Below are 21,556 nucleotides of genomic sequence, written 5' to 3'. Positions count from 1 at the left end.
GATTTGATGTTTGATTTGGTTTGAGTTTTATTGTTGTTACTGTTCATTTGGTTTGCTCTAAGACAAGACCTTATTATATAGCCCAGGCTATCCCATAGTCCTTCCTGCCTCAGCCTCAGCCTCCCCTGAGTGCTGGGATTGCAAGCATATGCTGCCACACCTGAGGATGGCTCTTATTTGATGCTACTCATGGGATCTATTTGTTGATTTTGGAGACCTGGAGAAGTGGATGTAGGTTTTTTTTAAATCTTGTCCTGGAGGAGGAGAAGAAATGGGATGTCTAAGGGCCAGGTATAAAGCTTTTCAAAGAATATCTCTTTATTCAGGAGGTCTGAGGCCCGATAATCATGCCTTCAGGGTCCCCTTTGGGTGGCCAGTCATGCTTCGCGTGAAAAGCATTCTTAAGCAATGTACTTGGGTGCTATGTCTCATGTGCATGAATTTTTCATGTCCTTCTCCACCACCCAGAGCTTGGCCAGAGTCAGAAGACACACCCTTGCCTTTCTGCTTGGGAGAGACACACAAGCTGCCTCTTTCTCGCGGAACCTGAGGAGAAGGCTGTGAATCAAGCAAAAGAGTCCAGAGAACGCAGTTTGCTGAGGAGGAGACCTGGGAAGCTGCTGGGAGGAGGTGGACCCTGGGAGAGATGGCTTCCAGCCTGCACCCTGCCTAGCAGCAGCCCCAGCGCCCAGCCAGGCAAGATGTGCCACTAGACAGCCATGGACGGGGCCCACAGCGCAGGTCTGCAGCTGCAGCAGCTCCCACCGACCAGCAGCTCCATGAGCCTGAGCAGCAGCGAGGCCTCCTTCTCCTACAAGGCAAGCGCTTCACTTTCCTTTGGGAGTTTTGTGGGTTTCTGACAAGAGGGACACAGGAGCTGAATGACCTCACAGGTGTGCCCTGCGTCTGTATGCCGATGACCAGCTGAGACAGGCAGGTCCTCCACACATACAGTACAACCTGGAATCCAGAGAGAAGAAATGCTCATTCAAACAGATAAAAACAGGGCTGGGGAGATGGCTCAGGCAGGAGAGTGAGGTACTGGACAAGGGTGAGGGCCAGAGTTTGGATCCGCAACACCCATGTAAATGCCAAGCAATTTTGGTAGGCCGCCTATAATCTCAGGACACAGGAAGTCGAGACAGGGGAATCCCCGGAGCAAGCTGGCTAGCTAGACTGGTCAGGTCAGCCCGCTCTGAGTTCAAGCAAAAAACCTGGCTTCAATAAATGAGATGGAGAGCAAGTGATGAGAACTCTGGAGGTTGACCTCTGACCTCCGCACGCCCATGCACCTGCACACACACACATACACACATGCACACACACACACACACATACACACACGCGCACACACACACACACACACACACACACACTAAAATAACATTAATAAAATAAATACAAATGCTGAAAAAAATAGAGAAGTAGAGACATATCTTAATTGCAGAATTTTAAAAGGGATATACTTCCAGTTAGGAGATTTGAGATTTGTTTATTTTGTTTTTTGTTTTTTGTTTTTTCAAGACAGGGTTTCTCTGTGTTGTTTTGGTGTCCTGGATCTTACTCTGTAGACCAGGCTGGTCTCGAACTCACAGAGATCCACCTGGCTCTGCCTCCCGAGTGCTGGGATTAAAGGTGTGCACCACCACTGCCCAGCTTGTTTATTTTTTTTAATATTTGTTTTATTTTATGTATATGTGTGTACATCTGTACACCATGCCCAAGGAGGTCGAAAGCAGTGTTTCCTCTGGATCTGGAGTTACGGATGGCTGTGAACCAGTATGTGGGTGCTGGGAAACGAACCCAGGTCCTCTGTAAGAGTAGTGCATGTTCTTAACCACTGAGCCATCTCTCCAGTCCAGAAGATTTGGGTTTTAGTTGGAGAGCCTCTCTGTTCACATCTCAGTCTACCTTGTCTTTTTCTAGTATTTTAAGACCTGGTGCCACATTGTTTAGAAGGTTTTGGATCTTGGTTGTTTCAGTTCCCCTTCCTGGTGGACCACTTCCTCATGGCACTGACGGTGGAATACTTCCCCACAAAGCACGCTGCCAGAATGTCTGCTAGTCACCTGTTGAGCCGCTATATGGGAATTTGCATGAAGGCTTCCCTGTTGGTGGGCACTCAGGGTGTTTAGAATATGGGATGAGATGAACTGCGAACATGACTGAGTGCCAACCCTGGTGCTCATCTCAAATTATTTCCTTGGGTGTGTTTCAGATTGTTTCCTATGAATAGGTAAAAGGTTTTAGTGTCAGATTTCGGTGTTCCTAAGCATGTAAGGACTGGAATCGTTTTTAAAGCTTGTTGTTTTTTCTGAATTAGTTGGTTTCTTAGTTTCATTTCCTTTCACTGTGATAGAAGCAACTGTAGGGAGAAGCTCATAATTCCAGGTCACAGACCGTTATAGCAGGAGCTTGAGGGAGCTGGCCACATGACATCCATAATCAAGATCAGAAAGTAAAGGATGTGTGCATGCTAGTGCTCAGCTCGCTTTCTCCCTTTCCCCAGGACCCAGATCTAGGGAATGGTGCCGCCCACAGTGGGCAGTTCTTCTCACCTTCCCACATCAGTAAGCATAAGAAGGTCTCCACAGACATGCCCTCAGGCCAACCAGATCTAGACACTCCCTCACTGAGACTCTTCCCAGGTGACGCTAGGTTGTGTCAAGTTGACAATTAAAAAGAACCATCAGCCAGGTAATAGTGGCGCACGCCTTTAATCCCCGCACTTGGGAGGCAGAGGCAGGCGGATCTCTGTGAGTTTGAGGCCAGCCTGGGCTACAGAGCGAGTTCCAGGACAGGCATAAAGCTACACAGAGAAACCCTGTCTCGAAAAACCAAAAAAAAAAAAAAAAAAAAAAAAAAAAAGAACCATCCCAGGGGCTGGAGAGGTGGCTCAGTGGTTAAGAGTGCTTACTGCTCTTGCAGAGGACTCAAGTTCAGTTCCTAGTAGCCACATGGCAGATCCAGGGCATCCCGCTCCTCTTCTGACCTTCCTCAGGCACTTCCACATGCATATTTGTGGTGCCTGTACATATACTCAGGTGCACACACATGCACATGAGATTAAATAAATACTTTTTTTTTTTAAGATAGCCCTCCCAGTCGAGACTGATAACACCCTGGGCTGAAGGAGACTTAGAGATCATCGAACACTCTGATTTTATGGGTTGGGGAAATGGAGCCAAATGATGGGAAGTGGCGTAGTTGAGATCATGTAGCACACGGCTAGGAAGAACTACGACTTATTTTTAGCTCTGAGTGATGATAAGAATCTCCACAAGTCACGAGTGTTGAGCTTTCATTCTGCCCCAGTGCTGTGCCGAGTCCTTCGCGTGTGTTTTCCCAGGCAATCATCTCATCGGCACTAAAAGGACCCACATTTTTCCTCATCTGTAAAGTGGGGTGACAGTAATACCTGCCTCCTGGCCGTTAGGAGGAGCAAATGAATTCGGCCACATCAAGCTTGGACCAGTGACTAGCATATGATGGCTTGCTTTCAGCAGGTGGCCGCCAGCAGCATTTCCGTCTCTGCTTTGGGGATGAGGAAACTGAGGCATGGGGTTATATGGTAGCATGCTCTTAACCACCTCACTGGTGTCTTGGCTTCTCAGTTGGTGCCCTCTCTCTGCTTTAACACACTGATGACCCTGTCACCCTGTAGGCCAAGGCAGGTGCTAGGGAGAGACACAGGAGGAGAAGGAAAGGGCTGGTTTCATTTTACTTCCACCCAGTTTGGGAGGCTGAATACACCCGTATGGGAGTCCTGAAAGTCTGCTCACTGTGGAGAGAGCAAGGACGGGCCGTGACATTCCTCAGTGATTCCATCCCACCTAGGTAGCGCCCATGCAGAGTTGGGTCTATTTCAAAGCCAAGGCAGCATGATTTTCTTGCTCTCTGATCTTTCCATGGAAGCCTGTCATTTCCATCTCCCACGTGGCCACTACCGTGTTCTTGGAGGAGGGATGGGTGATGTGCAGAACAGCTACAGTGAAGATCGGGAGACCTGGGATCCAGCTCAGCTTCGTCATCACATTTGATCTCAGACAAGTCAGGCTCTCTCTTTCAGTGCCTCAGTTTCCATCTTTGTCAAAAGATGGGGCGGAGTTTGTGGTGGTCCCCAGGCCTGGCTGGTTACCAGACATCCCTTGGGAGCTCTGTCTCAGCCTTGAACACATTTCTTTGCCTGTCTCTCTCTTTACAAATCCCGGTCCAGCAAACCTGGGCTAGAATCCTGGAGGCCGTGGTTTATAGACCAGCCTCGGTGGGTCAGGCTGTCAGCCTGGGCTGCTATGTGGATGGATGACAGGTGCATCTTCCCTGGAGTCCAGGAGAAAAATGGGGAAGACAGGTCTCCACAAGGACTTGCCATTAAGAAAAAATGTGGTGCTGGGCATTAGTGGCACACGCCTTTAATTCTGGGACTTGGGAGGCAGAGGCAGGTGGATTTCTGTGAGTTCTAGGCCAGACTGGGCTACATAGTGAGACTCAGGTCTCACCACCACCACAAAAAAGAAAAAAAAATGGAAAGAGGGAAGGACAGAAGGAGGGAGGGAGGGAGGGCTAAGAGCAGAGTGCTGAGACCTCGGACTTTGGACTCAGACAGGCCCTAGCTTTGATTGATCTATCTTGAGTTAAAACCTGGAAAAGTCACAGACCTGCAGGTCAGGCCAGAATCAGCCCTGTAGGGTAATTAGGAGGATGGTTGGAATGCCCAGAATGAGGAACTCCAAGCTGCATGAGTCATCCATTTCTGCCTGGGAAACCCTACCATCCACCCAATTCCTTTATCACTTGTTCCAACACTTCCCAATGGGAAATACAGGTCCTCTGTCCACAGTCAGTTAACAGACACTGCCATAAGCATCATAACGGCAGCTAGTGTGTGTGTTGAGCGTTGGCTGTGTAGCAAAGACTGTCCCAGGAAGTAAGTCTGTTATAACTTCACCTTACATGTAAGGAAACTAGCACAGAGAAGTCCATTAACTTGCCTGAGGCCACACAGTCAATAGAGTCAGAAATGCTGGAATTTGAATCATCTTCTCATCGTCAGGGTCCAGGGTCTTGGCCACCATTTTGTGCCGCTCATATTGTGCCAGGCACTCAGCTAGGCTCCTTCTGTTCCTACTTCTGGTGATGAGTGTCGTCGGGATGCTTGCCACAAGGCAGGCAATACCTCATCTGTTAAAGACAGTGTCAGGGAGGTGGCCTGAAGCCAAGCTGCAGGTGTGGCAGAACCTGGTTCGCTGAGATGCGTTCTCTGGAATGCCAGCCACCCAAAGCGAGCCAGGATGCAGCTTACCTGTTTACAGCTCCGGGCCCAAAGCATTGTGGGAGATCAGTTTACCCTCCAGTTGTTATCTGTGATGGTGGTCATATTTAAATGGAGACTGGTGGGAACAGACCTAAGGGGGACCTAGGCCACGGCATGTGAGCTGACTCACTTGGATGCCAATATCCACATACGGGGATTGTCTCTCGCCTACAACTGCCTTTCTGGAAACACTTCATTTTCTTTCAGAGTCATGCGGAATTTAAAAAAAATCAGTTTGGATTAGAATATATCAGCTTCAGGGCCCTGCACCTTGTGGGATAGCTGGGCCTGCCCCTTGTCAGCCCACAGCTTGGTGGTGCAGGGAGCAGCGTGGGGTGGGCACAGGAAAGCTTTTATTCCAGTACTTGGGAGGCAGGGGCAGGCAGGTCTCTGAGTTCGAGGCCAGCCTGGTCTACAGAGCTGGTCTAAGACAGCCAAGGCTACACAAGGAAACCCTGTCTCAACAAAACAAACCAAACAAACCAAAACGGACGATAGTAAAGGTGAGCCCATAGGAGCCAGACTTGGCGGTACACTTAGGTGTGTGGGCAGTAGGGTTGTCCTCAACGACATAATGAGTTCGAGGCTACAGGAAACACTGTCTTTAAAAAATAAATAAGTAAAAAGACATGAAGACAAACCATAGCAGTTGCTGGAGTCATTTTAGGATTTACTATTTTGTGTGATGCTTCAGCTCCCTTTGGTGGAACATCATCATAGGGGGGTTTATAATCTGCTTTCATTTTAAAACCTGAAGGCGGAGGCCCAGAGACTTGAGGTCATTTTCCCCAAAATCACACAGCAAGGAAGTACCCCACTCAGGTCTGCTGTCCTGAATCCATACAGGAGCAGAGAGAGGTGTCTTTGGCCTTTCCATTGTCTCCCTAATACTGAGGTTGCGGGGAGCTTGCAGCCCTGACTCGAAGCAGTCTGAAATGTCACTGCCTCTGTCCAGTGGTGCCCTTCCAGGTTTCACTTTGAGGACACTTTGGTCCAAAGGTCTCACTGAATAAATAAGGGGAACTCTTGGCTCATGCCACATGAGTGGGGCACCCTTTCATTCTACAGGTGTCTCCATTTAGGTAATGTAGGGTTATCCTAAACATAAGGCTCATTGCTACTTCTCACCCAAAAATTATAGGGGAGCAAAGCGTCCTGGCTTGAGCTGGGCTCTGCTGGCCATGCATGGGCCTGAGCTGCACCTCTGGCCTGGTCTCGCGCCTCCTCAGGTAATGTCTGTGAGAAGCCGTGCCTGGCAGCATTTGCCTGTTCATCCCATCACCTCGACTCTCTGCTGGAAAGCTAGGAGACTGACGAGGACTGATATGGCCTGGCCTCAAGCTACTCGCCCCTCTGCGGTGACAGGTTCTCAGGGCACACAGCCCAGATGAAGCCGTAGCCTTAGCCACCACCAGGCAGTTTGGACCACACGTCCCTCAGCTGAGACCTGCTTGTCCCCAAGTGCACCTTAAGGGCCACGTCTGTATTCCAAGTTCCTAAGAGTCAGTGTTAGTCATACACTTGGTACGTCTCACTGTGAATAGTCCCCACAAGGACCAAGGGTGACGCTTCAGCGACTGAGGGAGCTGCTGGGGGTCCAGTGAGGAAGCCATTGGCCATGCTTCAGAACTAGAGTCCTGTCGTCCAGCTCTGAGTCTGCAGGAGGAACTTCGGGCAGGATCCTTCTTGGCTCTGAATGCTTCGTGCCAAGCCCTGAGGGCAGCTGGTGAATGTGTGTTCAAACTGTGTAACCCCTGGGCGGTGGCAGCTGTCCATGACTTTAAATGTTCATAAAACAAGACCACGCATCACTTCACAAGGGTTCGGGGGCATAATTAGCGCTGATGAGGCCCTTGGAGACACTCAGATCCGAGGGCCTGAGTGGTGTCTGCTGTTACTCACCATGTCTGTCTGTAACCGGCTATTAGACGTTAAGATTAACGTGCCGCAAACGGCTTGAGCAGACTCAGCTGCCTGCGTCAGCTCCGAGTGGAGTACTTACACAGTGCCCCACCCCTGCCCTGAGTTCCTTCTCCCCTTCGGAATCGACTCCTCGGAGACCACGTGGGGCCAGCATTCTTATCAGGAGACCAGAAGTCCCACTTCCAATCCCAGGCCCTCCTGTCTGTACCCTGGTCGGCTTGTGTCACGTCTCCAGAGCTCACTCTGTTCATCCGTGAGCTTCCAGCTTTGGTGCTGAGAAGAGATTCAAGTGGACCACTACCTCTTAGGGCTGCTTGGAGGTGTTTGCTGTTTCATTAGTTTGGGGGTTTGGGTTTGGTTTAGCTTGGTTTGGGGCTTGTTTTTGTTTTTGCTTCTTATTTATTTTGGGGTGTGTGTGTCTGTCTGTATCTGTCTATTTGCCTGTCCGTCTGAGTGTATATATGTGCACCATGTATACTCAGGAGTCCTCAGAGATCAGAAGAGGTGTTGGGGAATCTCTGGAATGAGCTACAAGTTTGTAAGCTACCATGTGGGTGCTGGGAATCAAACCTGAGTCCTCTGCACGAGCACTAAGTGCTCTGAACCACTGAGCCCTCTCTCCAGCCCCATAGGTTTTTTTGTTTGTTTGTTTTGTTTTGTTTTGTTTTTATGACAAGGTAGCCCAGGCTAGTTTTGAATTCACTATATAACCAAAGATGGCCCACTTCTCCAGGACTGAGATCATCATTGTGTCCACCACTAAGCCCAATTCTCCTAGGGTTGTATGTGACCCACAGAGAATGTATAGAGGGGGCCTCCCCATCACGGGTGAGCACCCTGTGAATGCCAGCCTTGACCAGGCCTCCCCATCACGGGTGAGCACCCTGTGAATGCCAGCCTTGACCAGGCCTCCCCATCACGGGTGAGCACTCTGTGAATGCCAGCCTTGATCAGGCCTCCCCATCACGGGTGAGCACTCTGTGAATGCCAGCCTTGACCAGGCCTCCCCATCACGGGTGAGCACCCTGTGAATGTCAGCCTTGACCATTAGAACCCTTCAGTGTGAGAAGTTCTGGTGCGTAAATTCATTTGTCCTTGTGGGTTTTTCTAGTTTTCACTTCTCCATTCCTTCTCATCAGCCCTCCCTGAAACGGCATTGGCATGTCTGTGTGGCAGGAGACTTTTTCCTCTTCTTTAGCCCTTAACTTCCCCTTGGCATGAAACAGTACTTCTCATGGGCCACGTTCTTTTAGCCAGCAGGCCATCAAAGGACGGCCTGGTCTCTCTGTGAAAGGAATGGGGGCCCAGTTACAAGTTGAACCGTATGGAACCGCCACATTTCTCTGTCAGAAACAGTCGGTACGGGGACTGGGGAGGTGGCTCAGCAATTAGGAACACTTGCTATTCTTGCAGAGGGCCTGGGTTCGGTTCCCACTCAAGTACATACACATAAATAAAACTTTAAAATGGTGACCTGCGGCGGGAGCTGCAACTCAGGTGGTAAGGCACTTGCTGACCTTTTAAAAATGATGAATGTGCCAGGCGGTGGTGGCGCACGCCTTTAATCTCAGCACTCGGGAGGCAGAGGCAGGTGGAGCTCTGTGAGTTCGAGGCCAGCCTGGGCTACAGAGTGAGTTCCAGGAAAGGTGCAAAGCTACACAGAGAAACCCTGGCTCAAAAGAAAAAAAGAAAATGATGAATGCAATATGCCTGACAGAGAAGTATGTCCACAGTATGTTGTATACATCAGTGCTGTGCTGGGGGTGGGGTGGGAAGGGAGAGGGGAGGCTGCAGATCCCCAGGAGCTAGAGCTACAGTCCATTGTGAGCTGCCTCAAATGGATGCTGCAAAGGGAACTTTCAGAACATTATGCACTCTGCATGGAGCCCTCTCTCCAGCCCCATGGTTTTATGGGTTTTGAGATAACATCTCATAAGGATGACCTTGACTCTTAATCCTCCTGCCTCTACCTCCTAAAGTGCTGGGATGACAGGTGTGGCCACCACATGCTGCTCTTAATTATTCTATCATAAATATATGTTGAGTAATTCTTTTTATTTAAAAAAAAAATAGCATGCCAGGGAACCTGAATCTCACGGCTAGGGTGATATAAATGAGTTTTGCGTCGATTAAATAACTGAAAAGTCCCCGCTGATGCTGGCTATTGAGATGTTCTTGCTGGACCGTCAGAGGACAGGAAGACTCCCCTGGCGAGACGGTAGGAGCCCCAGCCTGCCTTTCTCTCATCCACACTGGTTTCTACACATTGCCTGTCTGTACAAGCCGGGTGATGCCCAGGTGGCGAGACTCCAACCTCAGGTCTGGAGGGAGAGAGTGTGGGCCTCGTCCTGGTTTTGTTTGGGGGCAGACTGCTGGATATCACATGTGTCCTGGGACCCCTTGGCCTAAGTGCCACTCACATCCGTTCTGTGGCCCTTCCTTCTAGGAAAACTTGATCGGCGCTCTCTTGGCGATTTTCGGGCACCTCGTGGTCAGCATCGCCCTTAACCTGCAGGTGAGTCTCAGATGCCAGCGCTGTCCCCTGCGGAGGAGGGTCTGCTGAACTGCTCTCTGGGGGGGGGGGGCGCGGGGGGGGGGACCCTGTCTGCTCCCTGAGTCTCTCTGCAGTCCTACTTCCCCTGCCCATACCCGCCAGGCTCCCATAGGTCAGGACCTCCAGTTTTGTGTGTGTGCGCACGTGTGGGCAGGTGTGCACCCCTGCATATGGAATCCCGAGATCAAAGGCGAGTGCCGTCCTCAGTCGCTCTCCACCTTATTTATTTTTTAAGATTTGCTTTACTTTGAATTGTGTGTCAGCAGTGGGTGTGTGCACCCCAGTACAGGTGCCTCCGGAGTCCAGAGGCATCAGATTCCCCTGGGGCTGGAGTTGTGGGCGGTGCCTGAAGTGGGTGCCCAAACTCGGGTCCTCCGGCAGAGCAGCACTATCCTTAACCGCTGACTGGTCTTACATACTTTTACCACTGAGTGGTCTCTCCAGCCACACCTTGTTGTTTTGAGACAAGGCCTTTCATTGAACCTGGAGCTTAATGACTGCAAGACCAGCTGGCCAGCAAACCACTTCCTGTTCCTTTCTCCCCAGTGCCGGGGTTTCAGGCAGCCACTGCCACACCTGGCTTTCTACATGGATGGTGGGATCCAAACTCATGCTTGTACAGCAGACGCTTCTCTGATAGTGCCATCTCCCCAGCCAAGCCCCTGGCCTCTAGCCATGGAGTGACATCTTAACCACAGGCCCCGGTCTTGTCTCACACTGCCCCGTGCCTCCAGCTGCTGGGATCATCGTGGTACCGTGGTACCGTCACCTGTAGCTCTGATTCCAGTACTGTGGACGCCTCGAGTCTCAGGGACAGGGCCTGCCACAGTTACCGTAGAGCCCCACAGAGCCTGGCCTGGCCTGGCCTGGCAGTGGCCACAGCTGTGCTGTGGAGCAGCCTGGCAGCTTGAGGAGCTTCCCCTGAGGTCCAGGGAACTGGTACACATGTGTCCCAAGAGACAAGAGTGTCCCCATGCTAGTGACAACAGGAGTCAGTGGGTAAATGTCCTCTGTTAGATTTCTCAGAGGTTCTCCGAGGCCCTGAGCTCCAGGCACAGTGGCGCATGCCTGATATCCCCGAACTCAAGAGGTGGGCGCGGGAAGATTTCAATTTCTTTTTCTTTTTCTTTTTCTTTTTTTTTTTTTTAGATTTATTTGTGAGTGTTTTGTCTGTCTGTATGTCTGTGTACCATGTGTGTGCCTGGTGCCTGTGATGTCAGAAGAGGGGACTGGATCCCCTGGAACTGAAGTAATGGATGGTTGTGAGCCACAATATGGGTGCCGGGAACTAAACCCGGCTTCTCTGTAAGAGCAGCCAGTGCTCTTAGCCACTGAGGCATCTCTCCAGCCCTGAGGATTGAAATGTGAAGACCAGCTTGGGCGACATGAGACAGTGTCTCGAGAAAAACAGAGGGGCTGGAGGATAGCTTAGTGGGTGAAGCCCTTGCCTTGCAGGCCTGAGGACCTGAGTTCAATCCCCTGAGCCTCTGTAAAAACAGCAGGTGTGGTGGTGTGTATTTGTAACCCAGTGCTGGGGTGGCAGACAGGTGAATCACCAGGACTCACTGGCAAGCCGGCCTAGGCTACTTGTCAAGCCCAGGCCACCAAGTCACTTTGTCAAAAACCATGGTGAAAGATTGTTTTCTCTAGCCTACATACACACACATACACATGCATGCATATCTACATACATGTGAATATGCATGCATACAAAGAAATGCCAATTTCCAGGTCTCACCCACATCTCCCCCAAACCCAACTCAAGGCCCCACATATGGTTTTCAAAAGTGGAGCATCAGCTTGGGTTCCTCATCAGAGCCTTTGATTTTCTCCAAACATCTGGTCTAATTGCATTCCTTCTCGGACTTGTAGAAATACTGCCATATCCGCCTGGCAGGCTCCAAGGACCCCCGGGCCTACTTCAAGACCAAGACATGGTGGCTGGGACTGCTCTTGCTGCTGCTGGGCGAGCTGGGCGTGTTCGCCTCCTACGCCTTCGCCCCGCTGTCCCTCATCGTACCCCTCAGTGCCGTCTCAGTTATAGGTAAGCCCCCCGCCTTCTCTTCACCCAGGATCCATCGTCGGTGTGGCCCAAGTGCCACCATGAAGCTCAGAGCACTCACATTCAAAAACCACTCTTGGGGCCAGGTGGTGGTGGCGCACACCTTTAATCCCAGCACAGCCAGGGCTACTCAAAGAAACCCTGTCTCAAAAAAAACAAAACACAACACAAAACTACTCTTGGCAGCTAGAGAGATGGCTCAGCAGTTAAGAGCACTGACTGTTCTTACAGAGGACCCAGGTTCAGTTCCTAGCACCCACTTGGGGGCTCACAATGGACTGTAACTCCAGTCTCAGGGGATCCAATGCCCTCTTCTGGCCTCTGCAGACACTGCATGCATGTGATACACGACCATACATGCTGGTCAAACACCCATCCAAAAAAACCAATATTAAAAAACAAAGCACTCTTGTGGCCATCGGTTTGAGAGGGAGTGAAGCAGGGGACGTGGACAGGGCTTAGGGAGAAAGGGAAGAGGGAAAGTGATGTGATTATATTTTAATTTAAAATATTTTAGGGCTGGAGAGATGGCTCAGAGGTTAAGAGCACTGGCTGTTCTTCCAGAGGTCCTGAGTTCAATTCCCAGCAACCACACGATAGCTCACAACCATCTACACAATGAGATCTGGTGCCCTCTTCTGGCCTGCAGGCTGAACACTCACTGTATATATAATAAATAAATCTTTAAAAATAAATAAATAAATAAAATAAAATATTTTAAAAATAAATGATGGTAAAAACAAAACAAAACAATGACAGTAAGAAAACACCCTTGCTTTGGCAATAGCATCTGGCATCCGTGTCATACACAGGCCCAGCTCTGAAGCACTCTGCTGGGCTTCCTTCTTCCTACCTTGCACCCATTTTACAGATGCAGGAAGTAAGGCACACATCACACAGCCGCTCAGTAACAGGGCAGGGATATGAGCCAGGGTCTCCACCTCCAGACCGTGTTTAAGATTCAGAACATTTTTTTTAGAATTGTTTTTATGACCACTTGCAAAAGGAAGTTAAGCCTTAATCTAAACGTCTTTCACACTAACAATGCATACTAAACTTTCATCTGGTCACCATTCTGCACCTCTGAGAAGCACTCATTCATGCTCAGATCTTTCTCTGCCAGTCACATGCCATCATTACCTCTCCCACCTGTCCTTTTCCCGTGATTTCCACATCAGAGCACCTGAACCGACCAAAGATGAAGAGCTTTAATGCCCCAAGGTCACGCATGAAATCCAATTCTCATAGAGACAGATAGATGAGTGCACAGTCACCTCCCGTGCCCAGGAGCTGGAACTCATCTAGAATGTTTCCTTCATTTTGCTAGCCCCTCTCTGCCTGGCTCTCCCCTGCTCTCAGTAAAACAGCAAATCTTGGTGTCTCACCTCTCCTTGAATTCAAGGTCCTCTTCACCACAGGAGGGCCTGTGTGTGGCTCATGTATGGGCTCAGGGCAGACATCATTAATTGATCAAAGCTTTTGGACCTCAGAATTCTCTGTTCTGCAGGCAGCCACTACCAATTATAAGAAACTGGAAAATGGGAAACTTGATTGGATTTCTGAATCGCTCTGGAAGAATCCCCCTTTGTTGAGCAGAGCTGGTGACCTGGTGGTCTGCAGGAGCTGTGCTGAGTTTTTCCCACCCAGGATCTTTTCTGTTAAGTGTTGGGGATGAAACCCAGGCCCTTGTACCTGCTGGGCAAGTGCCTACCTCTCAGCTACCAGGCCGGACCAGTATTTTTTCTTTTCCCAGTCGTTTTTTCTAAAGTGGTTTGAATGTCTCTGGTTAAGGCGAGGTCTTTAGCCATCTCCATCTTCCCCTGTTGTCCTCTGGACTGCTTCCTGCATTCAGGCCATCACCGAGCCCCATCGATAGTTAGATTTACGTCCTTGTCACTGTTCTGTCCACTGTTGGGGTCCCTAAAGACCTCTTGGAACCTTCATTCACAGCGAGGAATAAGTGACTGAGGGGCCAACGCTATAAATATTAGTCTTTGATTTTGAGTAAGTAACCAACTTTAAACTTAGAGGCTGAGAGCTGGGATGCAAAATGATGGCCCTAGTCAGTACCAGGTTTGGTTCTGGTTTTGATGCCCAGTGCAATAATAAATAAGTAGGGTGAATTGTGGCAAGATTTGGGGGTCAGCCAGCCACTGGAGGTTAAGAAGCTCCTTGAGCTTCTGAGGTCACCCTATGAGAAATATACTTAACATAGTAACAGCTCATCCATTGCCTACTTAGGACTTTTCCATCAATGTTCCAAGTACTTCAATAACAAGAATCGTTTTATTATGAACATTTACTGTATGCTAAATGATTTGCATTTAGAATCTTATTGCCCTACAACTCAAAGAAGTAGTAGTTTTCAGTGGGGTTTGTGGACCGATTCCGGGGTGGGGGGGTGAGAAGAGAAAAGGAAATGGAGATAGGAGTGATCACTAAGATGGGAGAGAAGGGCCTCTCACTCGGATTGCTGAATTGTATGCTGTAAATGCATCTGCTCTTCCGCTTCCGTGGCCAAGTTCAAGCCCCCTGTGGCCGCCTGAATATGTGACAGCAAGTTGGTGCAGCCAGACCCAGAACACCATCTCATAGAGTAGAAGACTGTTACTCAGGAAGTGACCTACCCAGGGTCACACAGCCAGGAGAGGCCGAGCTGGGCTAGTAATGGAGTCATTCACAGTGGCTGCCAGCCCTGTCCATTAGGTCGGTCACAGGAGTTTAAGTTGTGACCCTGCAATAGAGTAAGACAAGCACCATGAGGGAGGTAGGATACAGTAGAAGAAGAAGAAAGGCTCTGGTCCTGAGTTCAAATCTTGCCTTTTTATATCAGCTTCACCTCTTTTAACCTCAGGATCCCCATTTATCAAATAAGACTAATGGTAGCCCCCACCTCTAAGGTTGAGCATGCCAAAAATCACACATGGAAGTTACCAGCTGCACAGTGGGCGCTCAGGGCCCAGGACCCTGGCTTATGAGAAATCCCACAGAAGGCTCTAGAAGGTCCTCTCTCACGGATGGGAGTGGCTGAGGCTGAAGGAAACCAAATTCTAAAAATCTCTGGGGACAAGTGCAAGAGGCTCCATGCAAACGTGCCCCCCAGAGGACGAGGGTGGGTGAGCCACCCCTCTGCCTGACTGCAGCCTTACTCCTCTTCTCTGTGCTTGGCCTTTCCCAGCGAGCGCCATCATCGGAATCATATTCATCAAAGAAAAATGGAAGCCGAAGGACTTTGTGAGTAAGTCTCTGACGGAGCCAGGCCGGCCCCATGGACAGCCCCTCCACCTCCCACTCTCCTTTGGGTTCCGTGTTCCTGGGAGTGAATGTTAAGTGTCCCCAGCCTGGCTATGGATCACAGCTGTGTCTGTGGTCCTGTTGAAGATTAGCCTTTCTTCATTCCCTTCCGTCAATAATGATTGAGCCTCTGTTGTTGGGGTTTTAGAAAACCTAACAAAAACACACCTTCCCTGGGTTTTAAAGCCATGGGAGTTAGACCTAGGAGGCCAGAAACTCTGCTTCACTGTGATTAAAGGCTGAATTTGAGCTTGCAGCCTAGTGAACCTGCTCACAATCCCCCCCACCCCGAAAGATTCCTCTAGCTCAGCTAGACCTGGGCCTGGCCCCCTCACCCCAGAAACATCTGGGTTTACAGAGTAAAGGTATTGACCTAGAAGTATTGTCTCACATTATTTAGAAGCACAGAAGGGAAAAAAAAAGATCCAAGTTGCCATTTTTTTATAGATAATTTTTTTATAGATAATTCTAGCCTCCTCAGGGAAACATGGACCTGTAGATCAAGGGGCTTCAGTGTTACATTAATTGAGGTCCCTCCACTGGAAACCAAGAAAGTTTTAAGATATTTAGAATGACATTTAAGGGAGTAAATGTGCACAAAGTACATGATAAGCACATGTGAAGATACCATGATGAACTCTCCCCATAACATTATAAGCATGATATCATATACCTGTGATTGATTTCATACAGGTGGCATACAAATACACATGCATATACATAAATAAAAATAAATCTTTAAAAAAAAATGGGCTGGAAAGATGGCTCAGTGGTTAAGAGCCCTGGCTGTTCTTGCACAGGACCTGGGATTGGTTCTTAGCACCCACTTGACAGCTCACAACCACCTGTAACTCCATGCAGGCGAAACACCCATATAAATAGAATAAATTTTTAAAAAGTTTTGTAGAAAGTTAATCAAATCAAGTAAGTAAACAAATTAAACACACACATATTAAGGGGACCTGGAGAGATGGCTTAGTCGTTAAGAGCACTTGGTGTTTTTTCAGAGGACCTGGGTTCAATTCCTAGGACCCACATGTTGAATCACGACTGTCTATAACTCCAGTTCCAGATCTAATGCCCTCTGACCTCCAAAAAGCATCAGGTACTCACCAGTGCACATACATCCAGACACATCACTCATACACATAAAAATATACAAATAAAGCTTAAAAGAACACATTAAGAAAGGTTACTCTTTTCAAGTAAAGAACAACCAAAAATACAAGCAGTGCCAGGCGCCTGTCACAGGCCGAGTTAAGGTTTCTGTTGCTATGATGAAATGCCACAACCAAAAGCAAGTTGGGGAGCAAAGGGTTTATTTGCCTTTCGTTTCCACATCCACAGTCTTTCACCGAGGGAAGTCAGGACAGGAACTCAAGCAGGGCAGGAACTTGGAGGCAGGAGCTGATGCAGAAGCCATGGAGGGGTGCTGCTTATTGGCTTGCTCCCCATGGCTTGCTCAGCCAGCTCTCTTACAGAACCCAGGACCACCAGCCCAGGGGTGGCCCCTCCCACAACAGTCTGGGCCCTCCCCCATCAGTCACTAATTAAGAATATGCCTCCGGTTTTCCTACCACCTGATCTTGTGGAAGCATTTTCTTAGTTGAGGGTCCCTCGTTTTTCAGATGACTCCAGCTTGTGTCAGGTTGACATAAAACTAGCCAGGACACAGGCCAAGGCTGCCCTGACTTCCTAAGGGCCCCCTCTGTGCCTGGCCCAAGCCCTGAGCCCCTGACCATCCTCCCTCCCTCCCCACAGGACGCTATGTCTTGTCCTTTGTTGGCTGCGGTCTGGCGATCGTGGGCACCTACCTGCTAGTGACATTTGCACCCAATAGTCACGAGAAAATGACAGGCGAGAACATTGCCAAGCACCTCGTGAGCTGGCCTTTTCTGCTGTACATGGTAAGTGAAGGTCCCATCCTTCTGCTTGAACAGGCTGAAAGAGGATCAAGTCCCATTCGCTGGACCCTAAAGCTGGCAGTTGGGATCACTGAGGCACAGTGTGACCACTGAGCTTGAGGATGTGCTGGGTTCACATGTCAGACTGGTGCCACGTTTGTCCTGGGCACCATCCAAATCCATCCACGGTACACTGCCAGTCTTGGGTCAGCAGAGGGCTGTGAAGGTGTGTGTACAACCCGTGTCTGTGAGGGCAGGTGGAGAAACAGAAATTCTGGGTAGTTGTCTCTAGGAGATTAGATTAGGATGTAGATTTTATTTCTACTCCATTCTCTCGTGTCCAAAATGTTAACATCGTGCATCTAATTTTATTTTTATTTTTTGTGGTACTAGAGATCAAACCTAAGGCTTCACATATGCTAGGCAAGTTCTCCCGCTGAGCCACGCCCCTGGTCCTCTTTTTACTTCTTAAATTTTGAACCAGGATCTCACTAAGTTGCCCAGGCTATCCTTGAACTCTGTGTAGCCCAGGCTTAAGGTCTTGATCCTCCTGCTTCAGCTTTTCATGTAGCTGTTCCAGTAGGTCTAGCTTTTAAAGTTTTTATGGTAATGTTGTGAGCATGGGAGAGCTATCCTCATTACTCACCAGTCATGTGGCGGGCATGGGTGGGGAAGAGAGGTCCCCCCCACCCCGTTGCCCATCTGCCCCTCAAAGCCCATCAATGCCTGAGGCAGATGGAAGAGCTGGCCCTGAAGTCATAAGAGCAGGAGAGCTGTCCCTGCCCCTCACAGCTGCAGCCCTTGGGAGGGTGGCCCCTATGCCACACCTGGACACACAGTAGAGCTGGCCCTGAAGGTGTATGTATGGGAGAAGGACCCTGAGGATGTGAAAGCAGAACTGACCCCACCCCTTGCTCATCGCTGCAAGGGGTGAACTCGACAGGACAATGCTGGAGAGCTCACCCTGGTGGTGAGGACAGGGGGGAGCTGGCAGGCTGACCAACCCTGCAACTACCCAGGACCAGAACCAGGGCTATGTGTTTGTCCACCCCAACATCCACCCCATCTGTGATCTCCACGACACAGGGCAGCAATAGGACGTCTAGGAAGAGTCACAGGGAGGGCCCAGCGTCAATGGCGTAGCAGAGACCAGGGGCCTCGAACCAGACCAGTGATCGTTTACGATGATCACCTGCATGTAAAAATGTATGGATAAACTGTGTGATTCACTGTGTCACACTACAGCTTCCGTGATGGGATTTCCCTCTTCCTTTTTTTTCCCTTAAATTTTATTTTATTTTATTGGGGTAGGGGAGATGGGTGGGATTGGGAGGCATGATGTGAAAGGCACAAAAAAAATAGGAAATTGAAAAAAAAAGTTTTTATGATAAAAGAGGGAGTTAAAAAAAAACTGAGTTAAAAAAAAACTCAGTTGACAGAGTTCTTCCCTGACATGCACGAAGCCCTGGGCTGGATCCCCAGCACCACATAGACCAGGTGTGGTGGCACATGCCTATAATCCCAGCTCTCGGGAGAGGGAAGTAGGAGGATCGGAAGTTCAAAGCCCTCCTCAGCTACATAGTCAATTTAAAGCCAGTTTGGACTTGGACACCCTGTCTCAAAAAATAAACAAACAAATAAATAAATAAAATTAAAAACAGCTTTTTTTTTTAAGCTAAGAATTTAAACAATGTAAGAATGCTGTTTTTTGAAGTATCACACAGCTGATAGGCAGCCAAGGGACAGAGTAGTGTTCTATCTACTTCAGATACACAAACACACTAAAAAAGAAAACATCCCTGGTGCTCACACAGCTGTTGCTGTGAGCTGGCCTCATGTCCACACAGTGCAAAATGGGTTTATGTGTCTCAAATTCCCTCAACTCTTTAAGCTGCTTTCCTCCTGATCTCATCGATGGAGACACTGAAACTCTGAGCAGTCAGAATGCCTTTTTGCCTCAGAAGGCCCACAAAACAGAGGACGGGATCTCTGGAGGCCAGGGCTGTGTCTGCCTTGCCTCTAGTCACCCCCTAACAGGAAGTGTTTTAGCAGAGTCTAACCCCGAAACAGCCCTCTCACTCAGGGAGAGCTGGCCTCAAAGCCTGTGTACTGTGTGGCCTTGGACAAGTCTCATTCCTTCTCTGTGAAATAGCAAGAGACTAGACTTGGGGTTGTTGGGGTGCAGCATGAGGCTGCGAATGAGTCACCCAGAGTATGGAAGATGCCCCCTGGAGGGCTGGGTGACTTCACCAGGCCTGGCAGTAAGGCATTGCCACCGGTTGAAGGTGTAAACCAGAGGCTTTTCTCTGTCCTGCCCCATCCTGCAGCTGCTCTAAATAATCACTCAGAGGCTTATGTTAATTATAAATGCTTGGCCAATGGCTCGGGCTTATTACTATCTAGCTAGTACATTTAAATTAACCCATTTCTATTAATCTTTGTATTGCCACATGGTCCATGCCTTACCAGTTCTTTCACATTTTGCTTCTTGCACAGCTCGAAGCATCTGCCCTGATCCTGCCCTTCTTCATTTCTATCATCAGTCTGAATGTCCCACCTAACCTTATTCTGCCTCATCATTGGTCAAACAGCTTTATCAGCCAGTGAGAGCAACATATATTCATAGTGTACAGAAAGACCATCCCACAGCATGAAGGGATTGAACCAAACTCAAGAAATACTTGTCTAGGGGGGGTTCCCTAAATGCTGGACATTGTGGGTATGGAAGGTCACTGAGCTTGGCTCACAACTCCTGGTCTCTCCCAAGATGCCCACACATGCACTACCCTCTTAGGGTTTAGCACCAAGTGCTGTCCTAACATTCACTGGCAAGTCACAAAGAGTCATTTCAGGGCTGGAGAGATGGCCCAGAGGTTAAGAGCACTGGCTGTTCTGCCAGAGGTCCTGAGTTCAATTTCCAGCAACCACATGGTGGCTCACAACCATCTACATGCACGAAGCCCTGGGCTGGATCCCCAGCACCTCATAGGGCTTCGTGCATGTCAGGGAAGAGATCTGGTGCCCTCTTCTGGCCTGCAGGCAGAACACTCACTGTATACATAATAAATAAATAAATGCTTTAAAAAAAAAAAAAAAGAGTTATTTCAGGCAATAGCTGAAAACAGAGGAGCCCCCACCCTGGCACACGCATGGGAGCGTTCACCCAGCACAGCGCTGACTGTTGCCCTGTGAGTGGGATCATTCCTACTGTGCAGTGGAGGCAGCAGGGGTTTGGAGATGTCTAGACTTGCCTAGGGTCACATCAGCAATTTAGAGACAGCTGCAACTTCAGCCTGCGATGCCCAAACTCCACTCATCTTCCTTTTTTATATTTGGAGACATAGTCTCATCACATAGCCCAGGCTAGCCTATAACTCAAAACCCTCCCACCTCTGCCTCCCCAGTGCCGGGATTTCAGGTGGGCCACCATACCCAGCAGTCTTCCTCTTTCTCGGAGCTGTGTCCAGCTGAGGCTCAGTGACAAAGAACGTGTTCCTGTTGTTTGACCAAATGGCTCCCTGAGTACGGGTCTCGTTTGGGGGTGGCATTTTGCTTTTTGGTTTGGGTTTTGGTTGCTGGATCTAGAACCCAGGGCCTAGGATGTCCCTGAAAAGCGCTCTACCGTTTGTCTGCACCAGCCGCTTTTTACTTTCTTATTCTGAGATGGGACCTAAGTTTCCCAGGCCAGCCTTGAACCCCCTGAGCAGCCCAAGCCAGCCCCGAACTCTCACTCCTTCTACGGCCACCTCCCAAGGGTGCCCCTGGGCCCAACACTTGTCCTGCTCTTTCTCTGCTTAGTCACACACACACTGGGGCCCGGGCGGGACGGGGGACACACTTTGAATTCCTGACTAAGTGCTGGGTGATTGCTGGTGTCCTCCACAGCTGGTGGTGATCGTCCTGTTCTGCCTGCTCCTGTACTTCTACAAGGAGAGGAACGCCAACAGCATCATTGTGATTCTCCTCCTGGTGGCCTTGCTTGGTAAGCAGTTTCTGGATGATGGGGCTTTGCCACCCCCATCTCCCCTACTCATGGCTCTTGGCTCTGTATAAGGCCAGTTCAAGACAGTCTGTAGCACGAATCTTAAAAGGTCTTATTAAAAAAAACAAACAAACCCAGAGCCAGGTATTGGGGTGAACTGGAAGATCAGATGAACAGAACAAGCCACAGCCAACCTCACCTCACCAATTCCTCAGCTGATCTCGTTTCCTCAAACTGGAAACCTCTGAGTCCTCATCCGAATGGATCTCAGCTAAACTGCTGCTCAAAACCTAAAAGGCTCTAGTTCCTGGTCCTCATACTTTATATACCTTTCTGCTTCCTAGCATCATTTCCTGGGATTAAAGGCGTGTGTCACCATGCCTGGCTGTTTCCAGTGTGGCTTTGAACTCACAGAGATCCGGATGGATCTCTGCCTCTGGAATACTAGGATTAAAGGTGTGTGTGCCACCATTTTCTGGCCTCTGTGTCTAGTGGCTGTTCTGTTCTCTGACCACAGATAAGT

General features: G+C 49.3%; 1 protein-coding gene across 3 annotated transcripts in view; it reads left to right on the top strand.

Annotated features, from left to right (window-relative positions):
* Nipal3 (NIPA like domain containing 3) overlaps nt 1–21,556 on the top strand; it is a 38,177-nt gene that overhangs the window by 3,100 nt on the left and 13,521 nt on the right. For all 3 annotated transcript variants that reach the window (XM_028875451.2, XM_028875453.2, XM_028875452.2), the window contains exons 2-7: nt 469–818; nt 9,684–9,752; nt 11,664–11,835; nt 15,032–15,091; nt 16,909–17,054; nt 20,937–21,033. In XM_028875451.2, the coding sequence (XP_028731284.1) occupies nt 720–818; nt 9,684–9,752; nt 11,664–11,835; nt 15,032–15,091; nt 16,909–17,054; nt 20,937–21,033 (643 nt within the window). In that variant the 5' untranslated portion in view covers nt 469–719. The remainder of the gene's footprint in view (nt 1–468; nt 819–9,683; nt 9,753–11,663; nt 11,836–15,031; nt 15,092–16,908; nt 17,055–20,936; nt 21,034–21,556) is intronic.

Source organism: Peromyscus leucopus, chromosome 2 (assembly GCF_004664715.2).
Source record: "Peromyscus leucopus breed LL Stock chromosome 2, UCI_PerLeu_2.1, whole genome shotgun sequence".
Classification (NCBI taxonomy): domain Eukaryota; kingdom Metazoa; phylum Chordata; class Mammalia; order Rodentia; family Cricetidae; genus Peromyscus; species Peromyscus leucopus.
The sequence above is the reverse complement of the archived record's forward strand: the minus strand, read 5'-3'. Positions and strand labels throughout refer to the sequence as shown.